This window comes from Ammospiza caudacuta, chromosome 5 (assembly GCF_027887145.1).
Source record: "Ammospiza caudacuta isolate bAmmCau1 chromosome 5, bAmmCau1.pri, whole genome shotgun sequence".
Lineage (NCBI taxonomy): Eukaryota > Metazoa > Chordata > Aves > Passeriformes > Passerellidae > Ammospiza > Ammospiza caudacuta.
In genome coordinates this window covers 76751448-76765896 of record NC_080597.1, presented here as the reverse complement: position 1 = coordinate 76765896, position 14449 = coordinate 76751448, and the positions used below count along the sequence as shown (strand labels likewise).

The following is a 14449-nucleotide window of genomic DNA, read 5'->3' as shown; positions in this document are numbered from 1 at the left end:
GAAGACAAACAATTCCCGACATTGCAGGGGGTGAGGGGAGGGAACAAAAGTCAGGGAAGAAAGGGAAGGGAGGGAAGGAATAATTCTTCACAAAATCCCTCAGGCTAAGCAGGATTGGAGCTTCATCCCAGGAGCAGAGTGGCATTAGGGAACTCAGAAAATCCCTAAAAGCAGAGGTGATGGAAGTCCAGTCCCACTTTCAAACGTTCTCCTGACATATCCCCATGTCCCTTCCTGGGAATGGAGATTCCTGCTTTTGGTGGGGACACCCCTCAAAGTCACCCCTTTATTTATTCATCCTGTCAGAGACCTTCCCTCAAGAAGACAAACAATTCCGGACGTCACAGAGGGTGAGCAAAAGGCAGAGAAGGAAGGAAGGAAGGAATAATTCTTCACAAAACCCCTCGGGCTGAGCAGGATTGGGGCTTCATCCAGGGAGCAGAGTGGGAGTAGTGAACTCCCTAAACTGTGAAAATCCCTGAAAGCAGAGGTGGTGAAAGTCCAGACCCACTTTCAAATGTTCTCCTGACATGTCCCCATGTCCTTTCTTGGGAATGGAGATTCCTGCTTTGGGTGGGGACACCCCTCAAAGTCACCCCTTGAGGGTCAGAAGAAGAGATCTGCCCCTGGACATTGGTCTGGGTGAGTGACATCAACCTCTACTTCAAGAATTGTGTTGGTTTTTTTTTGCTAATTATATTACAATTACTGTAATATAATCACTTCAATGTAATTACTATGGTATAATTACTTTGATAAAGTGCATGATTCTGTCCTGTCCTGGTAGTTTTAGCTTCTCTACCGTGCAGTAAATAATTCTTATTAAGATCTTGTAATCTACTTATTTATCATAAGGAATCATGAATTTTAATATAAATTTTATATAATATAAATAAACCATGTTTGCCATCTTTATCCTTGGACAAAGGTTCAACCACACCTCTATAACTCCTTAGATTTAATGCATTGACAGCCTGGGGTTGGGATTGGATCCAGCCTCGTCCAGGCTCCTCTTGGAGGAGTTTGGAAAGCCAAGGAGCTTCCTGCACCTCAGGACTCAATGGAAGCTTCTCTAGTAAAATTTGAAGCTCCAAACCCATCCATCCATCCATCCATCCATCCATCCATCCATCCATCCGTCCATCCATCCATCCGTCCATCCATCCATCCGTCCATCCATCCATTCGTCCATCCATCCATTCGTCCATCTCTCATCCATCCATCCATTCGTCCATCTCTCATCCGTCCATCCATCCATCCATCCCTCCATCCATCTCTCATCCATCCATCTCTCATCCTTCCTTCCTTCCTTCCTTCCTTCCTTCCTTCCTTCCTTCCTTCCTTCCTTCCTTCCTTCCTTCCTTCCTTCCTTCCTTCCTTCCTTCCTTCCTTCCTTCCTTCCTTCCTTCCTTCCTTCCTTCCTTCCTTCCTTCCTTCCTTCCTTCCTTCCTTCCTTCCTTCCTTCCTTCCTTCCTTCCTTCCTTCCTTCCTTCCTTCCTTCCTTCCTTCCTTCCTTCCTTCCTTCCTTCCTTCCTTCCTTCCTTCCTTCCCTCATCCCTCCATCCCACAATCCATCCATCCACCCACCCACCCCCTCCTTTCCTCCCACCATCCCTCCATCCTTCCTTCCTTTCTTCCAAGCCTCCATCCCTCATCCATCCATCATCCCTCCATCCATCCCTCCCCCCATCCCAGGGGACCCTCACCTGTTTTCCCTTTGGTGGCTGCTGGCTCCCCGAGGGTCCCTCCATAGCTGGCCCTCACTGTCAGCACGTACTTGGTGCTGGGCTTCAGACCTGTCACCAGCACCGTGGTGGTGTCCCCGTCCACCTCCATCTGCCACACAGGGGGACAAGGGACATGGGTGTCACACCCATAGCAGAACACCAGGCCACCTGCCACACCTCCTCCAGGTGACTTCCATGAGCAGGAGCCTCTTAAACCCTCACCCAGAGGTTGTGAGCCTCAAATTGTGGAATAGCCCAGGAAATAAAACATGGCGAGTGCATAAGGGCAAAGGTGATCTCAAATTCCTTTGAAGAAAATGAAGGGAAAACAACCAAGAAAGTTCCTTTTTAAGCTCAGAGAAGGAATTTTTGATGTAACCTGAGGGCAGGACATGGAAACAGAAGTTCAGGATCTCATAATAACAGGGAAAACACAGAAGCTGCCAAGGATGATCATTCCAGTTAAATACAATTTTAATAATTAATACAATTAATAATCTCCACTTTAATAATTTAAGCTTTCATAGCTTTGTTCTATTATTAGGAATCAAAGCTTTTAGGGCAAGTATCTTGTGCCCTTCAGTTTTACTCCCAAACTTTGTGCTGTGTGGGATGAACTGGAGCACACGGCAGCATCCCTCACACAAGGACATGGAAAATCCCAAAATCCACAGAGATCTCACCAAAATGAACAGCCTTGGCAGCAGGAGGAGCAGGAGATGCTGCCAGAGAGGCTGGATGGGATGGAGTGGTGGCACCATAAAGATAAGGAGAGGAAGGATTGGGTATTGGGAAGGTTGGGTGCCACCTCTAAACCCAGCATGACCCCCCCAACATTGGGAGCTGGAACCAGCACTGGGAATGGTGGATCCATACCCATGGTGGATCTACAGCTTCACGTTAATCCTCAGGAATTCCTACCAATCCCACTGTGCCCAGGATGGCTGAGGTGTGACCTCCTCACTGGGCTGTGCCCTCAACATGGGATGACCCCACAACATTGGGAAAGGAAACCCAACATTGGGAACTAAAACCCAACATTGGGGATTGAAACTGGTGGATCCCATGGTGGATGCACATCTCCACTTCAACCCTCAGGAATTCCTGCCAATCCTGCTGTCCCAGGACGGCTGAGGGATGTGGTGTCACCTCCTAACCAGGCTGTGCCCTCAACATGGCATGACCCCACAACACTGGGAACTGAAACTGGTGGATCCAATAGTGGATCCACACCTCCACTTCAACCTTCAGGAATTCCTACCAATCCCGCTGTCACCAGGACGGCTGTGGGACATGGAGTGACCTCCTAACTGTGCTGTGCCCTCAACATGGGATGAACACCCAACTTTGGGAACTGAAACTGGTGGATCTACACCCAGAATGGATCTATAGCTTCATGTCAATCCTCAGGAATTCCTGCCAATCCCACTGTGCCCAGGACAGTTGAGGGACATGGTGCCACCTCCTAACTGGGCTGTGCCCTTAACAGGGAATGACCCCACAACATTGGGAAAGGAAACCCAACACTGAGAACTGAAACTGGTGGATCCACACCTCCACTTCAGCCCTCAGGAATTCCTGCCAATCCCACTGTGCCCAGGATGGCTGAGGGACGTGATGTGACCTCCTAACTGGGCTGTGCCCTCCACACAGAATGAACCCCCAACTTTGGGAACTGAAACTGGTGGATCCCATGGTGGATCTACAGCTTCACTTCAACCCTCAGGAATTCCCATCAATTCCGTTGTGACCAGAATAGTTAGGGACATGGTGCCACCTCCTAACTGGGCTGTGGGATCAACATGGGACGACCCCACAACATTGGGAAAGGAAATCCAACATTGGGAACTGAACTCAACACTGAGAACTGAAACTGGCAGGTCCCATGGTGTATCTACACCTTCACTTCAACCCTCAGGAATGAAGCCATTTATTATAATGGTTAATAGCTTCTGAAAAATAAAAGAATTAAAGACACTCAAAAATATATTAAGGGAATTGCAGCAGTTAATAAATAACCTAAAATACACTTTCAGGAAGATCTTTGATCAGATACTTAGGTAAGGCAATGTAAAAATACACTCACAATATTTGGATAGGTAATCTAAAATACACTCACAGAAGAAACTTTGGAATTAGAATATTTGAAGAAGAAGAAGTGGAAGCCAATAAGTTAAAGTGACCTGCCAACCCGTTAGGATCAAGCCAAGTATAACAGTTACTTCAGCTAAGTCATGGAAAAACATGCCAAGGATAACAGGAAGAAGACCAAATTAGGAAAAGCTTAAAATTTAACTGAGGAAGACCAAGAATTCCCAGAAGACTCCGCCTGCCTATGAATATGCATGTAATAAATGATGTAATCCTTGTTTAAAATTGTATAAAAACCCGCTTTTGCGGTGCATAATTTAGAAATCCATTTCGTGATTTCTCCGACGCGTCGTAATAAAATACCTCCTGCTTATCTGACTTAGGCTGAGTCTCTTAAGCAGTTATTCTCGCCTTTTGGGGCAAATTCGGCATCATTTTCTGGCGACCCAGATGGGACCAGACAGGAGATCCGGGCCCTGAGGTCCTCCCGGGCCGGGTCCGGGGTCGGGATTCTCTGGGCGCCCCTGACGAATTTTTGTCAAGAAGAGACCCCCCCTGGACTGGCGCCTTGGTGGACGGAGGGTTCCCTGCATCTCCTGCTTCAATTAAGAGGTATTTTAATTGTTTATTGGTTTTATTGGTAAGGAAACGGGGGTCAGACGTGACCGCCCGAAGGGAAAGCTGGGGGACGCCCCGGTAACGAATCCCATTGGGTTGCTAGCATTGGTTTGCCAGGGTTGTTGCTAGCATTGGTTTGCCAGGAGATTCCCGGCATTGTTTTTGTAAAGAAAAGGACAAAAGTCCTGCTGAAAGAAGTGTTTGTTTATCTTGGTATTTTTTGGTCTGTATGGGAAACTGTTTTAACATTGTGTTTGATGTTGTAATACTGTGAATTAAGGGTTAAGAACTGAAACTGCTATCTGAAGAGGTCTGTCAGCCGGTGATCTTTTGTGTCTGTTCTATGTGTTTGTTGCAAAATCTTACAAAAAAATATTTTGCTGCTCTCTCTATAATTTTTAGAAGAGAATAAGTTGATAGATATCCGGAAGAAAATTGTGACCTCCTGCAATTGTTACACTGTCTACGGTTGCGATTGCACGAATCTGGCAAACCGGTGTCTCACGGTCTGTAGGTGACCTCGCGTGACCAAACCCGGTAACAGTCTGTTCTGATATAGACCATAAGGTAGGAATTCCTTTATAAAGGTGCGCGTGTATGGTTGAGAGTGAATAAGATGCAGCATCGCTGCGACGCGAGAAGCCAGGACAAAAGCGACTGAAAATTGTGTGTGAAGTGTTAAACCAACACAGGGAATAACTATGGGAAGTCAACAGAGTAAGGACGTAAATATGAAAACCCCCTTAGGATGTATCCTAAAACACTGGAAGGACTTGGGAGGGATCCCGGGGGGAAACATAAGTAAAAAGACACTCCTTAAATATTGTACGCAGTGGTGGCCGTTGTACAAGTTAGATGACAATGAGAAATGGCCGCCGGAGGGAACAACTAATTATAATACTATTTTGCAATTGATGCTTTTCCTTCGCCGACTTAACAAATGGGACGAAGTGATGTATGCTGATATGTTCTTTACCCTAAGAAATAAACCGGAGTGGCAAAAAGAGTGCGGGGTAAATGTAGCACCTCAGGACCCCCTAGTGCTAGCCCTGGAAAAAGATAAGAAAGGTTCAAAGCCTAAAGAACGGTGCTGTGATGCATGTAGCATTGGGCAACAATGTCTTAAATTGACAAGAAGAGATAGTGGAAAGGAGAGCGAAATAAGCCTGTGGGAATACCATCCATTCGCCCCAGGACGGGAAGGGCCTCTTCCCAGGCCAAAGGAGGAACAAGGGGATCCTAGCCCCTTAAAGGAGCTGGAATGATGGTGGAAATCTAAGTTTGGGCACAGTCCTCAGAAACTAGATAACACTTGGGAGGAGGATAGCCCATTAAAATCGGGGATGGACAAGAGGGAAAGCAACCCGCAGGGACCAGATAGTCCACAGGGGTTGGGAAGCTACAGGGATGCTGACAACCCACCCAGATTAGAAGTTGAGAGGGAAGAAGGCAGCCCACATGGAACAGAGAGTCGAGGGGAGACACGCAGCCTCCCCGAACTAAGTCCATATGGGGATGGTAGTACACCCAGAAATGGAGGTTTTGGGAAATCAGGTACCTGTAGAATAGAAACCAGCACACCGAGGACTGGGGATAACTCACTAGGAGGCAACGTCTCTAAGCTAAGGTATAGTGAGAAGAATGACACTGAGACATGCGAAAGGGAGGCAGAGAACAACTCACAGAAGCTGAATATAATAATTCAGATAGAGGATAAGAGAGATGGAAGGGGAACAGAAGATGAGGACAGTAGCCCGGAACAGGATAGGCGCCGGCAGATGCGGGAAGAAAGGCGACAGATGCAGAGCGAGGCGCGGCTGGACTGTGTAAACCATGCCAGGGGGGTAGTAGGAAAAGAGTTAACAGAAATAGAAGGTGAAGATGAAGAACAGGGAAAGGGAAAGAGAAAAGAGAAGAGAAAGAATAGGGAAGACATTGAGGCACAGGAAGATCCTGGGGAAGGGACTAGTCATTCGTATTATACCAGATCTGTGGCACGGAGGGAAGCAAAGCAAGAAGAGGAACGGAACCATACAATAGCCCCTCTCCGACAACTTATGCCAATGGTAGGAGAAAGGACCAGGGTAAAGGTACCGTTCTCCACAAGTGATCTGAACAATTGGAGGGATGAGGCAAAGAACTTCAGGAGGAATCCAGAGGGAGTAGCGAAGAGGTTTGAATTAATGGCAAAGAATTTAGATATTGATTGGGAAGATATAGAGGTGATGTTGTCAGAATTGACAGATACAGAAAGGGAACTCGTATTGGAAACAGGAAAACGACATGCTCAAGTATTATCAGGGAGACTAGAAGATAATTTCCCCAGCAGTAAACCAGAATGGGATCCGGGCAACGAAGAGCACTATCGACGATTGGTGCAGTACAGAAAGCTGATAGCGATGGGCTTGCGTAATGCGATCCCTAAGGCTATCAATTGGTCGATGTTATATGACATTAGGCAGGGAAAGGATGAGACCCCGTCAGAGTTTTTGGATAGACTTAGGGCAGCCATGAGACAATACACACCCCTGGACCCAGCAACGGAAGAAGGGAAACAACACCTGTTAGGATTAATGATGGGACAGAGTAACCCAGACATCAGAAAGAAATTGCAAAAGCTCGAACATCCAGAAAATAAAAACCTGGAGGCCTTGTTGAATGAGGCATGGAAGGTATATAATAATAGAGAAGTTGAGGAGAAGAAAAGGGAGGACAGGAGGATAGCTCGAGTAGTGGCTGTGGCAGTGGCAGCTCAGAAGACAGGTCACTCGGAACCTGGAACCAGGGGTAGGGGTAGAGGCTACCCGGTGAGAGGGGGAGGAAGGTTCCAACCCCACCCAGCTAGAGTAGGGCCAGATCAATGTGCATACTGCCTACAGACGGGACACTGGAAACAGGAATGCCCCCAGTTAAAGAGAAGGTTAATGGTCACCACTACCACCACACAGCAAGAAAGTGAATGAGGGGGACCGGTGGGCCATACCCTAGCAGACCCACTGGTTAAAATGGAGCTAGGGGAAGGTAAAAAGGAATTGGACTTTTTGATTGATACGGGAGCAACCTTTTCGGTTTTAAATCAAGAATTGGTACCTAAAAGTGATGAATTTGTACAAGTTGTGGGAGCAACAGGCCAACCAGAAAAAGCTTACTTTTTGAAACCTATCAAATACAAAATTGGGAAACAAATGGGAATACACCAGTTTCTGTATTTGCCAAATTCGCCAAAACCTCTACTAGGGAGAGACTTACTAGAGAACTTGGGAGCCATAATAAAGTTCAAAAAGGACAGATTTGAATTTCAAGTAAAAGAAGAACAACTGATTACAGCCCTAAGCCTAACAATCAGTTGTGTGAAACCTAAACCTGAGAATCACAATTTTGAGCGAATCCTGAGCGAGGCATACCCATTAGTATGGGCTACTGATATACCTGGAAAATCAAAACAAGCAGCACCGATTGTTGTTGAACTTAAAGACGGGGCAAGACCGGTGGTAAGAAAACAATATCCTTTGAGAATAGAAGACAGGAAGGGGATTGAGCCCATAATCAAAAGGTTTCTGGAACTGGGGTTATTGGTAGAATGTGAATCGGATTTTAATACACCAATCTTGCCAGTAAAGAAACCTAATGGAGCTTATAGACTAGTTCAGGATTTGAGAGCAATAAACGAAATAACCAAGATATTACATCCTTTAGTTGCTAATCCATACACGCTTTTAACTAGACTCAAGGATAATTTGGCCTGGTTCACCGTATTAGACTTGAAAGACGCATTTTTCTGCCTTCCCTTAGCTCCCGAGAGTCAAAAGATTTTTGCCTTTGAATGGGAATCTGTAGATAAAGGAAGAAAGACCCAACTTACCTGGACGGTATTGCCCCAAGGATGGACAAACTCCCCTACGATTTTTGGGAATCAATTAGCCAAAGAATTAGAACAGTGGGAAAGGCCGCTGGGAGATGGCACCCTTCTGCAATACGTAGATGACCTTTTAATAGCAACAGTGACAGAGGAAGAATGCATTGAATGGACTATTTCCTTGTTAAATTTCCTGGGTTTAAGTGGATACCGAGTCTCTCAACAGAAAGCACAGCTGGTGCAAAAAGAAGTAGTGTACCTGGGATACGAAGTCTCCAGAGGACAGCGATCCCTGGGAGCAGCTAGGAAAGAGGCCATCTGTCAAATGCCCAAACCAGAGACGGTGAGAGACCTGCGCGCCTTTCTGGGAATGACAGGTTGGTGTCGGCTGTGGATCTACCAGTACGGGATACTTGCTAAACCACTGTACGATTTGTTGAAAGAAACCAAGGATGTTCTAGTTTGGACTCCCGAGGCAGAAGAGGCCTTCAAGAAGTTGAAGCTGGAGCTAATGAGGGCACCGGCTTTAGGTCTCCCAGATGTATCAAAACCATTCTGGCTGTTCTCCCATGAACGACAAGGGATGGCCCTAGGAGTCCTGGCACAGCAGTTGGGAACACACAAGAGAGCTGTGGCCTACTTCTCCAAGCGACTGGATGAAGTAAGTAAAGGATGGCCAGGCTGTCTGAGGGCAGTGGCTGCAGTGATAATTAACATAGAAGAGGCCAGAAAGCTCACACTGGGCCAAAAGATGACTGTGTTAGTATCTCACACTGTGTCAGCCGTGCTGGAACAGAAAGGCAACCATTGGTTGTCCCCATCCAGATTCCTAAAATACCAGGCCATCTTGGCTGAATCAGATGACGTAACCATTCAGGTAACTAACATTGTGAACCCAGCTTCATTTCTAGAAGGGAGAGCCCCAGCAGAACCCATCGAACACGACTGCCTGGAAACAATTGAAGCCGTCTACTCCAGTTGCCCAGATCTCAAAGAAGAGCCGCTCGAAGGTGCGGACAACTGGTTCTCAGATGGCAGCAGCTTCGTGAAGCAAGGAGTAAGAATGGCTGGCTATGCAGTCACCACTACAGAAAGGGTAATTGAGTCAAACCCCTTGCCTGCAGGGACCTCAGCCCAAAAGGCAGAGCTGATAGCTCTGACCCGAGCCCTGGAATTGGCAGAAAACATGCAAATTAATATATGGACAGACTCTAAATATGCCTTCTCTGTTGTACATGCTCATGGGGCCATCTGGAAAGAAACAGGACTATTGACTACACAAGGAAAAACAGTCAAACATGCAGAAGAGATTCTGCGATTGCTAGAGGCGGTCCAACTCCCAGCACAAGTGGCCATAATGCATTGTAAGGGACATCTGAAAGGTAACACTATACCAGAGATAGGGAACAGGAAGGCAGACACAGAAGCTAAATTGGCGGCCACAAGAAATAGGGAAGCGGAAATAGCGGCCCTAATACCAGGGGAGCTGGATATCAATATCCAGCCAGATTACCAAGAGTCAGATCATAGATGGATTCAAAGGAATAAGGGCAAAATACTAGAAAATGGTTGGGGTCGATTAGAAACAGGACAGTTAGTGATACCAGGAAACGTGATGTGGCAGTTTGTGAAGGCAGAACATGAGAAGGCCCATTGGGGCCTAGATTCGCTTTACCAATATTTGCAGACCAGAATAGCAGGACCAAAATTATTTACTACTATAAAACACGTTACGTCCCAGTGCAAGCGGTGTCTGAAAAATAACCCGAACACAGGAACCAAAGTACATCAAGGAGCCATAAATCGAGGTAAATTCCCAGGTGAAGTATGGCAAATTGATTTTTCTGAACTCCCAAGAAAAGGGGGGTTTCGGTATTTGTTGGTAATAACTGATACATTTTCTGGGTGGCCTGAAGCATTCCCTTGTAGGACAAATAAGGAAAGAGAAGTGACCAAAGTACTGTTGAATGAAATTATTCCACGGTTTGGGGTACCAAAGAGCATTTCCTCGGATAGAGGTACACACTTCTGTGCAAAAGTGGTGAGAGCAATAAGCAAAGCATTACAAATCAAATGGCAACTACACACACCTTATCGCCCACAGGCCAGTGGGCAAGTGGAAAAGATGAATCATCTCATCAAACAGCAAATTGCCAAAATATGCCAGGAGACTAATTTGCAGTGGTATCAGGCTTTGCCTATTGCTCTGCTTAGGCTGAGAGTCAAACCAAGATCAAAAGAAAAGTTAAGCCCATTTGAAATTTTGTATGGTAGACCTTATGCTATGCAAGTTGTAAATGGGGACGCTATAGACCAAATCGGTAATCAGTATATTTATGATTACGGTGGGGAAACAGTTTGATAAGAATGCTACTGTGGTGATAGGGCACTAACCTTCACACCGATATTACGTATTTGCAAAAGGGTTGCCAACCATTGATACAGCAAAGCCTTAAGGGATGGAATGCATGGCTAGCAACAAGGTCTCATCATAGAAGAGTACAAAGAGATCTAAGTGGATGGATTGGCACTGGATTTGGTATATTAAACACGATAGATCAAGAAGTATTAGTGAATAAATTAAGTACCGTTACTTCGAACTTAGGAAAGCTAAAAATGCCCCTCAGTTCATCCATGCTCACATTAGCAGAAACATAATCACTTGTAGTAAAATTACTAACCATGGTAGCAAACCATACTGAAGAGGATTTTTTGAAGTTCGCTAACTATACAGGGGAACTTAGCAGAGAAATTGCACTAGCTATCCAGTGCCCTCAGACACAACAATGGGTACAATCAGCAGCGGCAGGAATAATGAGAGAAGGAACGTCAGGTATATTACCTCAAGAGATAAGAGAAACAATACTAAAGGACAATCATACTACACAATTTGAGAAGGACCACCAAGCCTGGTGGCAATTAGTAAATTTCACTTATGAGCCTCAACAAGAACACATTGAAGCCTATGTCCTCACCATTAGTGCAGCAGAGGAAAGAGCTATCTTTCCTATCCTCACTCTAGGGACAATACATCAAGATGTTATTGTCAAGCCCATAGACCATAATGTCTGGGCTAGTTATGATAATACCAAAAATAGGTGGCAATCGGTTAACACAGAAGCATGTATTCCTAGAGGACAATTAGGCTATGTCTGTGAAAACGCTGTAGTAGAAGCGGAAGATCTATGTTTAGATGCTGAAAACAGTGTATGTACTTTTGAAATGCTTCCGCATAATAGAACACAATCACAAGTTTATTATATAGGGAATGGGTGCGCTTGTGTGAGGACAGCTTGCGATAACGTCACCATAGATAATTGCCAAGAAAAGACTAACAATACTAACTTTTGTGTATGCAACTTCACCAAGATAGTAGGTTGTGACTTTCATTATACTGTCCCAATAACTACTCAACAGCTAATTAATGCAGATTTTGACCTATATCAAGAGATACCGAAATTACAAATAGGGATGGACGTCGAAGTCCTTAAAGCAATGCTCACACATCCTAAAGTAAGGGAATTAATACAAAAGGTAAATCAAACAACCAAACGAATGGTATGGCAGGTAGAACATAATTCAGAAAAAATACAGAATGTCCTGACTAAAGTAGAACAAGTAGGCCAGCATCATTGGTGGGATATCTTTGTAGGATATTCCCCAACAGCTACACAAGTCTTTAACTATCTGGTGCACCCAACGCTAATAATAATCATAGTTCTGTTACTATTAACTCTTACAAATATTTGCATGTGGTGGAGACTGAGAATTATAATGAGAAGAACCCAAATGATCTGGGCTATGGTACGAGCATATCAGCGCCCTACAGGGTTAGAATTTGACGAAAGAATTCGTAAGTAATAAGAAAAGGGGGGAAATGAAGCCATTTATTATAATGGTTAATAGCTTCTGAAAAATAAAAGAATTAAAGACACTCAAAAATATATTAAGGGAATTGCAGCAGTTAATAAATAACCTAAAATACACTTTCAGGAAGATCTTTGATCAGATACTTAGGTAAGGCAATGTAAAAATACACTCACAATATTTGGATAGGTAATCTAAAATACACTCACAGAAGAAACTTTGGAATTAGAATATTTGAAGAAGAAGAAGTGGAAGCCAATAAGTTAAAGTGACCTGCCAACCCGTTAGGATCAAGCCAAGTATAACAGTTACTTCAGCTAAGTCATGGAAAAACATGCCAAGGATAACAGGAAGAAGACCAAATTAGGAAAAGCTTAAAATTTAACTGAGGAAGACCAAGAATTCCCAGAAGACTCCGCCTGCCTATGAATATGCATGTAATAAATGATGTAATCCTTGTTTAAAATTGTATAAAAACCCGCTTTTGCGGTGCATAATTTAGAAATCCATTTCGTGATTTCTCCGACGCGTCGTAATAAAATACCTCCTGCTTATCTGACTTAGGCTGAGTCTCTTAAGCAGTTATTCTCGCCTTTTGGGGCAAATTCGGCATCAGGAATTCCCACCAATTCTGCTGTGCCCAGGATGGCTGAAGGACATGGTGCCACCTCCTAACTAGGTTGTGCCCTCAACACGGGATGAACCCACAACACTGGGAATTGAACCCCAACATTGGGAGCTGAACCCCAGCTGGGGCCCTGTGACGTGGGAACATGACCCTACCTGTCTCTGGTGCTCTGGCTCCAGCTGCCCCGGTGGCAGCGAGGGGTGGACATGGACATGGTACCCTGTCACCCTGCCCGTGGCTGCCACCCATGAGAGCCTCAGGGAGCTGTGGCTGTGCTCGCTGACACGCAGCTCCCGAGGGCCCAGGATCTGCTCAGCTGCAAGAACACAAATGAAAGAGCTTGCATTGGATTCCACCACATGTGGAAGTTCATGGATGGAGTCAACACATCCCACACATCCCACACAGAGAAAGCAATGGGTGTCACTCAGGTTGGGAGCACAGGAACACCTGGGATCTGTTTCCAGACAGGAGATGATCCAGCAGGAGTTTTTTTGGCCAGTTTTTTTGACAGCGCAAAGCAGGAAACCAAAAGTTTTTTGGTTACACTTCCCCAGTGAACACCTGGTTAATGCACGGGGCAGCAGCTCCTCCCCGCCCTTCACCTTCCCAACATTGGAAAAATCTGCCAGGAAGCTTGGGCTCTCCATGGAATGCCTCAGGAAGCCTGGATTTTCCATGGAATGTCACAGGGAGCCTTGAAGTGCTGCAGAACCACAAAAGAAGCCCAAAAAACCAGAGACCCATTAAAGTCTCAGGTGAAGTTCTCCCCATTTCTACCCCAAGCTTTGAACTCAGCTTCTCCTGAGCTTGTGAGACAAGAAGGGGCAGGAATTCAGTGCCATCACATCTGGATTCACTGCAGGGTCAGGATCTCTTTGGAAATATATTTGGAGATCTTCTGGAAATCTCCTTCTGGAAATCTCCTTCCGGAAATCTCTTTGGATCTTCAGCAGGGAATGGAGCTCTTCCCCAGACCTGAGCTGTGCTGCCAGAATTCCCTGTGATGATCCCACAGCAAAATACCCCAAGGAATAGAAATGCTGCTCCATCCCATTGCTGCTCCTTTTGTTTGATTGAGCATCAAAAAAAACCAAAAAAAAAAAAAAATCAAAAAATAGGGATACCATGATCTGGTATCCTTAAAAAAAAAAATCAAAAATTAGGGATACCAGGATCTAGTATCCCTAAAAAAAAAAAAAAAAATCAAAAAACAGGGATACCAGGATCTGATATCCTTAAAAAAATCAAAAAATAGGGATACCAGGATCTAGTATCCCTAAAAAAAAAAAATCAAAAAATAGAGATACCAGGATCTAGTATCCCTAAAAAAAAAAAAAATCAAAAAACAGGGATACCAGGATGTGATATCCCTAAAAGAATAAAAAAATAGGGATACCAGGACCTGATATCCCTAAAAGAATAAAAAAATAGGGATACCAGGACCTGATATCCCTAAAAAATTCAAAAAATAGGGATACCAGAATCTGGTCTCCCTAAAAAAAAAAATCAAAATATAGGGATACCAGGATCTGGTATCCCTAAAAAAAAATTTATCAAAAAATAGAGACACCAGGATCTGGTATCCCTAAAACAAATAAAAAAATAGGGATACCAGGATCTGGTATCTCTAAAAAAATAATAAAAAAATAGGTATACCAG

The 14449-nt window shown here is 44.8% G+C and overlaps 1 protein-coding gene across 1 annotated transcript; it reads left to right on the top strand.

The window, feature by feature from the left end:
- The first annotated feature begins 3652 nt into the window (after positions 1–3652).
- On the top strand, positions 3653–12718 carry LOC131557458 (uncharacterized). The gene is made up of 3 exons (XM_058804686.1): positions 3653–4430; positions 4839–5003; positions 8229–12718. The coding sequence occupies exon 3, from the start codon at positions 8618–8620 to the stop codon at positions 10652–10654; it is 2037 nt and encodes a 678-aa protein (XP_058660669.1). The 5' UTR covers positions 3653–4430; positions 4839–5003; positions 8229–8617; the 3' UTR covers positions 10655–12718.
- Positions 12719–14449: the final 1731 nt, after the last annotated feature.